Source organism: Aphis gossypii, chromosome 3 (genome assembly GCF_020184175.1).
Source record: "Aphis gossypii isolate Hap1 chromosome 3, ASM2018417v2, whole genome shotgun sequence".
Classification (NCBI taxonomy): Eukaryota; Metazoa; Arthropoda; class Insecta; order Hemiptera; family Aphididae; genus Aphis; species Aphis gossypii.
The window spans coordinates 11,713,644-11,723,987 of NC_065532.1; the positions used below are offsets into that span (position 1 = coordinate 11,713,644).

Below are 10,344 nucleotides of genomic sequence, written 5' to 3' on the forward strand. Positions count from 1 at the left end.
TTGTACATTATCATAGTTTGATTATCCACGCTTTCATCGGTTCCAAATTCCAATTAGTGTTGATAATCGACGTCCCACTGAACTTACAAAAACAGGGCCGGGTTGTCTCTTCTTTTGTAGAATGGATGAGTATAATACTGTATATAGTATCTATTGTTTCGTAAATATAGTGACCTATAAATTTGAAGTTAACGAGTAAAAAAATAAAACTATGCATGAGTATATAAACTAAAAAAATCGAAAGTGTTTGTTTGATATTATAATTAAGTAATTATTCGTTTTTAATGAACAAAACGAAAAAACGTGATGATGCCGAAACACCTCAAAACTATTATAATATGCACGTATGCGTGTTATAATAAAAAAAGAACAAAAAAGAGATGTTTTTGCACATTTGTTTTCTCTCTGATTTTTTTTCTGTCTACACATTTCACCTGACACGCCTGTCATGTAGCGATGGCTATTCCCTAACTATATAGGTCCACCGTTAAATTAATAAGCTGTATGTACCTAATATTAACGATTGGTATAGACATTTTCTGAGTCTCGCCGTCCCGGTCCAGCGATCGTGAACATTCGTCATCGCGCGCGCTGTACGAGCGCGATTCAGCTGAGGCCAACCGATTCGGTAAATCATGTAGGTATTATTATTATTTTATGTGCAGTTTTAGACGAGAAGGGTGCGAGTAATGGGCAATGGCATAATATATATCATGTATATTACTGCGTACGAGTCTCGCGTCCACCGATCTCTCTCAATGCCTCTCCCTCGCGTGGCAAAGTCGTTTTTATTTTTACGTCCACAGCGTCGTCGTAAATAAATAAATAATAATAAAAATAATCGTAATAATACGTACTATTATACGCGATATCATTCCCGTCGGGGATTACACGCCGAGAGTCACCCACCCCCACTGGGAAACAGAATGAACAGATGAGAAACGTAGCGCGCTCACGTCGCATACAAGTGCTGTTGCGGAACACCGCCGCAGCGGGACGTGATGCACAGCACACGTATGACTGCAACGAATGACGAAGGGAGTTTTGTGCGCGTATTACTATTTCAATATAGCCAAGGGTGACCATGTTTAAAAAAAAAACAAAATGGAATTTATGGCTGGGTTCAACTTTAAAAAAAACCTCCAAAAATTGTATAGGTAATTTTTAATTTAATGATATTTTTAAGATAATGTTTGCCTGCTAGGTGCCTAGGTATATGTGTTTAATATATAGTACAATATGTAAAGTTCTTTTAGAGAGGGTGCTCAAAATATCACTAAAGTACAGTATTATGATCTTAAAACAACCAATTATGATATTATAAAATTTACTAAAAATATAAAAATATTGTATATTATTTTGATAACTGGCGCCTGCATTCGTTGTTTCAATTTAGATTTAATCCTAAAAAAAAAATATAAAGTTAACAGTAGATTAAAACAATACTTAAATATTTTACATACTCTATAAATTTAATCGAATGTTGTTAATTTTTTGGGGGGTTTGAACAAGAAATTCGCTGTTAGTTAACAAATTATTTTAAGACGAAAAACTTCATTCTACATGTGCATGAGTAACGAGTACATAATATTAACTCTTATTAATTTCTTAGTTTTTTTATTAAATTTTTTTCCATCGAAATTTACGGTTATTCACAATCTTTCCATAATACGTATTTATATATCTATAATATAGATAACATAATATAATATATGTTAACGACTCAAAATATACAAAAATATATAAAAAAAAATATTGAATGCGCCAACCCTATTCAACAAAATAAATTTATAACTTTGTCTGTTAAGTGCATAACAGAAAGAAAAAATAAGGAAAAAGTCATAAACAATCCAACCCCAAACATTGTACCGTGCGCATACGCCTAATAAGACACGTCGTATGATTTGATTGCAGCTGACAACTATTCACCGGCACTCGACGTTCATTAATCATAAGGTACACAAAAACTATTATATTTGTGATTAATTTATATGGATAACCAGAAATGATAATGATAAGGCACACAGCAAGGCTGATATTACGATAGTGGTCACTGTAGACTAGCCTCTCCGACAAATCCGCAAATTTCTGAATACGTCTCTGTAATTAACAATGTGTGATCGATGATGTTTCAATAAATAGTATTTATCTAATATAGGTAGTTATATACATAATAACACGAAGACCACGGGGCTATCTATACTTGAATCGCTGCAAAAAAAAAGTCTCGTTCGAAGTTGATCGGGACTACGTGTATTATACGATGCTCAAAAAAGAGACAATTTGGTTTTAAACGGAACGCGGTATATGACGGTCATCACCAAAATAATGGTTTCCCGTCCGCATAAAACGCATCGTACATACCCTACGGCGGCCCCGACAGCACGACGACGAATGACGCTGACGACTGCAGCCGTGAACCGCAAGCGAATGATCGGTTGTCGCCTAGTCTCAGTCAGTGTTCGTCCGGTTGTCGCGCGTGTCGTGTCGAGCTCTCACGACGACAGGTAATATATTATATTACAATAAGTTACGATCTCAGATCACGACTGATCGTAAAATCGTAATATTTATCGTAATTTATAATATTTTAAGGTATTGATAATTGTATATGGCGCACAGGTTGCGGCTGCGGATCGCACGTGCGCCTCTCGCCGAAATAATAATTAAATATTATTACCGTCGACTGCGGCCGTGACGCGGCGGTCTGGAAACTATACTCGGTGCAGTGGCGCGCGTGCGCTTTTGCATCCCACGTGTCTGCACGCGGCTCGCGCGACGCGATCACAACAATATTGACCTTTACCCGTTCGCGCGGCCCCTCCATTTTGCGGGCGCGATGCCTCCCCCGCAGAAGCAGCAGCAGCAGCAGCAGCACGTCGCGTCGAATGCGACGCGTCAGTAACGCGCGCGCGTGGTGCGTGTATATACTGCTGCAGTGCGGTGCGCTCGCGGACGCTCGGAAGTTCGTCAATCGGTTTTGTCGGCAGTCGTTTTTTTTTTTATATGGTTTCGCGATTGATGTTTTGAACTTATTGTCGTCGTGTTGTTATAATATATTTCTTGATCACTGATTTGTAATAATTCCGATCGCGTCACCGAATCGTTTTATTCTGTTTTCCTCGAACGCCGCATCGCGGGATTACGCGCGAGTGTCACGCGACTGTATTAAAGTCGCTCGACAGATACGTTGTCGAGGAACACGCGCGGCGACCGGCGTACACGGTCTTACGGTCTTTTTCCACTTATTTATACCGCCGACAGCATTTGAGCGTTGTAACTTTATTTTAAGCATCACTAAAGGACATACATAGTAAGCCGTCACCTGTGCTGTGGATCGGGTAAATGTCATCGTATGTTATATTATTACTCATTAATATAATAATATGTATATCATGATTTTGGCGTCCCATGCGTGAGTTTTTCGCGAAGTCCTTGGACATATTTTCATGCGTAACACGTTGTAACTATTCACGCTGATTTTATAAAATTTATTTTGCATTAATGTAAAACTTCGCCCGTGTTAAAATACCACAATGTGACAATATAAAATATTCGATGAGCTTTAAAATCAAAAATATGTTATTATATTGTGTATATGAATAGTTATTTTTTTGAATGCGAAAGAATAATGTTTAAGAATCATCAACGTTTCTTGTCGGTATTGTATTATACAGCCGTTTCGTCGTCTTATTATTTTAGATTTTCTGGGAATGAGCGACAAACGCATTGTAATAATGTATGTTTTTTTAGAAAATTTATAATAACAGTTAACAACTATGAAATATAATATCACCACGCCGCAGTGGAGTGAGCTCTACAGCTTTTTCTTAAAGAAAAAGTAGGGGGAGAGATACATTTTTGATTATTTCAATTACGATGTAAATAAAAAAATAAAATTTCATTTTTTTCATTAATTTGCAATCAACACTTAAGTTAAAAATTATAATAGGTACATTATTAATCGGGAGCGAAGGAAATTTTTTATAAAATATTACCCATGTCCCATGTAATATGTACCTATTGGTATTATTATTCTTTATTATATATTAACATCTTAGTGTAAATTACCTCGTATAATGGTGGTAAGTATGCTTTTATTAAGTATACTTAAATACTTTATCATATTATACTGTTTTGTAGTTTAAATTGACTTATAACTATTAACTTATATAAAAAATTAAAAATCACTCACAGAAAAAATGACGAAAACATGAAAAACTCAATAGACAAAGATAAGCTATAGGGTGACGATTTCCATCCTATAGTGCACATGCCCCGCTATCATCCTGGAGCAGTTGAAATTTGTGGTTTCTAAAAAAAATGCATCTCAAGATTTAACTACATGATACCCTGTTATCTCTTTAAATTTTGCCCCGATAGTCTTCAAATATATGATGTGTACATAAAGCGATTTCCATCTGTAGAGTGTACACTTACCTATACTCATATAGTCATATTATTTTACATTATGATTATACATTCCCGTACCGATATATATCATCGCTGTCTTAAACAAGTTTCTGATTTGGTGTTTTTTACGATAAAAATGCGTTGATTTTATCGAATAAATGATGTACAATCGCGAATTCGGCTACAAAATTCATAACGTAGTATTTTTCTTAATCCGTTATTTGATTAATAGCGCACCGACGCCGCGTTGACAATCTACTATACCTTTTTCATCTCGATCATTTATTTTTAAGACAGTTTATTATTTTGTATAGAAATATTAGCTTTTTATAATTATTTATTACACTGCAGCGCTGTTGGTGCAGCTAATCGAAATCATGAGAAATAAGCACATTATCATTTTTTACTTACGAAACGCGGAATACACAAATTACTAAAATATAATAAGTTTTTATTATGCAAGCGTAAATAATTTTTCATTTCTGGTAATATTGTCTGTTTAAATAATTACATTCAATTTATGATTGTCGTGTAAGTCGTCAGTCGTCGTAATTCGTAATGAACGCAGACCATGCAAGAAAGTTTGATGAAGCGCTATACAACTCTTAAAGTTGAAATATTTCTATATCGATTACATTTGTGTAGCTTGCTTTTTTTATATACAAGTTCATCGTATATTTAAATTTTGTTTATGATATTTTTTTCTTTAAACAATTTATCACTAAGCTTAATTTTTATTGATAAAATATACTTATGAAAATGGACAAATATTACTTTATTAATTCGTTTAAATGGTTTATGATGATAATTTTCTTCAAATTTAACTTTAACCTCATACTATACATTTACCGTACGCATCAATTTGATCTTTTTTGCGAATAATCAGCCATTTAAATAGTCACAGTTATTTACCTACTTATTATTTATTTATAGGCAAAAAATATTTAAAAAAAAAAATGTATTATACTCTATTCTGTAAGTACTATCTATATAAATGTTCAAAATAATAAGCCAATTTTGATATCATGAAAATATTAGAGAAAAGAAAAAATGATGAATTTATTGAAGAAGATGAAAATTTTATAGATATGTATGACTGATAAAGATGCTGAATATCATTTACCTGGGGTTTAAAACGGTAAAATAGATTACCTAAATTATTTAAATCACTATTCATACTATTGATATAATTAACCCTGCTATTCTACAGTTTCATATTAAAAATATTAATATTAACATATTTACTTTCATTTTTTTATATATATAATTTGCTGTTATAAATTACTTCCATTACTTAATTTAGATTATCCAAGTCCAAACAGGAGTCCAATGATCAGAAATTATAATAACGTTCCCTCAAGTCCAAATATTTTCAATTCTCCTGTTGGGAAGTTTTTGGTTGAGGATGATCATGATTCTCCTATTAATCATTTGATGACTTCTCCATCTCCAAAACAAGACAAGTCAACAATATTTATGTCACAGCCAAACAAACTAACTCCAGATACCCCAGTGTTAAAGACATTAAAGACAAATAATGTTAAAAAAAAATTATGTTTCTCACAACCATCAAATTTATCAGAAGGTATATAATATAATACATATACTAATATCATAGGTGTATGTATAATACATCTGTTATTATTTTTCAAAAAAGATAGATATCTCCTGTGATAATCCGGTTAAAGTATCTATTTATTTTAAAACCATTATATAGATAATTTTAATTATATCCAGGTATCTTATTAGCAACAAATATTGAACTTTAAATTAATTTTTAGGTATACATGCTCAACAAATTAAAAACAATGTTAATAATAATTCTTCTACCGAAAACAATGAAATAAAAAATGGCGGTATGTAACTCTTGGATAAATATTTAATATAATATATTTTGTGACTAATTTTAGAAGTATATTATGTAGTCATTAAGTATACCAACAATCATACATTAAGTATATAATATATATTAATATTAATAAAATAGAAATCAAAATATGCATGAAAAAATTGTAGTTTAAGGATTTGAATAGATCTAATAACTACAGACTTGAAAAAGTAATCTTTTTTCAATATAATATTTTTAGTTTTTAGTATTAATTTTAATAATGTCCATGTTAAATTACTATTACTGAAAAAGAACAATTTATCGTGATTATTTTTGTAAACCTAAATACTCTAAAATGTATTATTTTTTTTTATTGTTTGCTTTTAATCATTATTTATAATAATATAGGTATTTATTCATATTTCATGTTTTATTTTAGATTTTCAAAACCTTGTCCTGACTTTATTAAGTAAAATTAAGTATGAAATATCTAATTTAAGCTCAACATTAAACATTCAACAAGCTACCATAAACGCATTTGACACTTTTTTAAAAAGTACCGGACAAACCATTGCTTCCCAAATTTTTAACCAAAATTCTTCAATAACAATTGATGATATATTCCCAATAAAAACAGAAGAAGAACTAGAAATATTTGAAGAAAGAATCAAAAGCGATAAGATATTTCGAAATACTGCGGTAATTTTACATATATTTTTAATACCTATATTTACTACCTATTTAATAAAAGTGAGTATAATATAATACTATAATGACTCCTTAGGTTCTATTTAAATTTAAAAAAGCACTACAATAAAAATTTAGATCATATTAGTTTTATGACTAGTTACCTACTTTAGTTACTAGAACAAAAAAAAAATAGTGTTCATTATTAATACATATGTAATATAGTTTAATAATGATATAAATATAGTGGCTAATAATAATTCTACTAGAATTTACCTACCAATTTATATATATAAAAAAAAAACTTAAAAGGTACTTAAAGTGTAATTCTATGATTCTGTTATATTCTATAAAATAAATTACTGAAGTTTACTAAGTACTTTATAGGACTATTACAGGGATAAATTAAATTAATAAAATAAATTTATTAATTAAAATTAAATCATTTCATTTAGTTTCATAAATAAAATATGTAGGTAATGTAATTAATTTCTAGAGACTATAGTGATTTTAGATAATATTAAAATTATAAAATAATTACCTAGGCTTTTACTATGTGGTAAGAATAAATATATTTAAATGCATTGATTTGTTTCACAGACATCAAAACTCTCGGTGCTGATTGGCATCAAAGATATTGGTGATAGCACAAGGCGTTTGATGTCCAAAATGATTGTAGATGAAGTGCTTTGCAATTATTCACTATTAGGTTTCAAGAAAAAAAAGAACTTTTCTCAACTATCCACTTATCGTTTATTAATTGGTAAATAGAAATATAATATAATCAATTAATTTATACAATTAGTGTTTAATTCTCACAAAAATGAAATATACTCATCACTGATGAGTCATCAGTATAGTAATCATAATAATTTAGAAATTTAAAACATTTAACTTATTTAAAAGTGGTAACTGCATTATGATTTACTGATAATTATTAATTACAGAACTACAGAAAACTGTATGACAATATTCGAAAAACAAATTATTAATTAACTAAAGTATTGAATTAAACTAGGCAGGTATTATAATATTGTGACCTATAGTGGCCAGCACTCAACTAGCTGTAACAACTAACAACTAACAATATTATAAAATTATAATATTATCACAATATAGAATAATAGACTTCTATTATATTATCATAGAATATTATTATATTAGTGTAATATAAATAGAATTCAGTGTATTATCACAACTGAGACTTATCACTAAAAGCATAGATGACAGTGTAGCCTTCCAATTTCCCCTTCTACGGAATATCCGAGCCCGGGGCGCCGATACGAGTATTTTTAATAATTTGAAGATGATATTATTATGATTTATCATTTATGATTATAATATATTATAGCTTAAAGCCTGTTCTATTAATAATTTTAATTGTAAGAAAGTACACCTATTTATACATTTTGTCCATGTATATATTGTACAATAATACAATATGTCAAAATTTCTAATCAAAAAAATGATTATTATTATTATTCAGTTAACCTAAGGATTTTCTAGGTACCATATATTACCATAATATTATATACATGCTGTAGATTGTAGAATGTCCTCCACTTCTCTATATCAAATTCATTAATTTATTTATAAACTATACCAATAGTCTTCTCTTTGAACTACTTTATGGCTAGGTATGTTTCTTAATACTAATAAATAATTATAATACTATGTTTCAGACACCATACGACTTAATCCTAAATTCCAAAATAAATTGGATAAAGAAATTGATGTGCCGTTGGCTACTTGGTTATCGCATGCCAAGTTTCGTCTCCAGTCTTCCTAATACATAAATTTTATTAATATGTTATACTATACCTACATAAAGACATAATATCCATACATTTGTCTTATTATTATATTTTTTTTTCAATAGTGAAGTTATAACATATAATTATTAGTATAATATCCTAATAATCATATTATTTATATATTTGTACCTAATTAATATTTATTTAATGTTAATATTATATAATATAATTTTGTATGCATGTTAATAAATTGCACAGTGCCTATTCAAAATTCAAATGTATTATTTATTCAGTTTACCTATTCTGGATTAGACAAGTATTTTTAGTTTAGATAGGAATAGGTATATTATAAATTATAATACATTCATACCTATACAATATATATAAATAATATGTGATAGCAATATACCATTAGGTACCATATTATAGTTTAATTAAATACTATTAATACATTTATAATTATATCAATATCTATTTATAATGAGGTAAAACATAACCATAATATAGTATAAGGTACATGTCTAATGTGAAGTAAATAATAAAATATAACTTAAAAAGTAAAAACATATTTTAGGTGAACTATTTTTAAAATGTTTAATTCACAATATTCTCAAAAAAAAAATAAGTATAACATTTCAAAAACATTTAATTTTCTGTTTTCTTAAAACATTTTAATTATAATATTTCAAAAATGTTATATTCATAACATTCTCAAAATATAAAAAAAGCGGACCATTAATGAAGTGAGAACATTTTAACAATGTTCAAATAATATAGTTGAACTTAATTCAAAATATTGATATTGCTATCAAAATGTTATATTAATATTCTAAGAATATACATTTGTTATCTGGGATGTTATGGTCATATTGGTCAAAACAATATGACTAATCACGTAAGTAAAACTTTTTTTCATTAGGTTTTATAACTATGATCTTAAATACCTACCCACTATTTTTTTATTAATAAGATCTAAAATTATGAATAGAATAAATCATTATAGTATTTAAAATATATATTGTATTATACCAATCAAATAAACCAAGATTTGACTAACGGTCTAATATGCATGCAACAAACTCTAACTACATGTTAAATTGGTATTCCGATTGTACTTTGCATAATATACTAACAGTATTTTTATATTTTTGTTTGTAATTCCTAATGTTCCTAATTAGATCTCAAATCTATGTACCTATAGGTAGTTTTAAGTTTACAGTCATCTGAACGGTCTTCATACTTAATGCATAATGGCATACACACATATACCTACATATAATATTGATATAGAGTTAAGAATAAATTTTACTTACCCTAAATTGGCGAAATCTTGAATAGTTGATGAAAAAAATAGGTAGGTACTCCAAAAAAAAAACACTACTTAGACTAAATTCCAAAATACTTAACTCGAGGAAAAATTACCAACAAAACGGTCTTTACTAATATAATATAGTATTAGACACAGCATGTGTACTAATTATGGCATGAATGCAAGTTGTAAATTACCCAAAATGTGCACTAATTACAACAAAATATGTTTGGAATTTGGATCAACATTTTGCCATTTGATACTTGGATGGAATAGGAGAGCACAACTATTAACTAATAAGTTTAAATCGTTAGGTAAAAAAAATGTACAGAAGATAACGAAACAACGATACA

The 10,344-nt window shown here is 29.1% G+C and overlaps 1 protein-coding gene across 1 annotated transcript; it reads left to right on the forward strand.

Moving 5' to 3' along the window:
• The first annotated feature begins 2,453 nt into the window (after positions 1 to 2,453).
• Positions 2,454 to 8,953, forward strand: LOC126551399 (uncharacterized). Its single transcript, XM_050204565.1, has 6 exons — positions 2,454 to 2,507; positions 5,717 to 5,998; positions 6,195 to 6,269; positions 6,681 to 6,940; positions 7,529 to 7,691; positions 8,611 to 8,953. The coding sequence occupies exons 2-6, from the start codon at positions 5,743 to 5,745 to the stop codon at positions 8,715 to 8,717; spliced, it is 861 nt and encodes a 286-aa protein (XP_050060522.1). The 5' UTR covers positions 2,454 to 2,507; positions 5,717 to 5,742; the 3' UTR covers positions 8,718 to 8,953.
• The last annotated feature ends 1,391 nt before the right edge of the window (positions 8,954 to 10,344 follow it).

Bases quoted from the DNA above. Each gene is read 5' to 3' on its own strand.
- LOC126551399 (XM_050204565.1), top strand. From the start codon at position 5,743: ATGATCAGAAATTATAATAACGTTCCCTCAAGTCCAAATATTTTCAAT. The intron at 6,270-6,680 runs GTATGTAACTCT...GTTTTATTTTAG, and splicing joins CAATGAAATAAAAAATGGCG to ATTTTCAAAACCTTGTCCTG. The intron at 6,941-7,528 runs GTAATTTTACAT...TTTGTTTCACAG, and splicing joins AGATATTTCGAAATACTGCG to ACATCAAAACTCTCGGTGCT.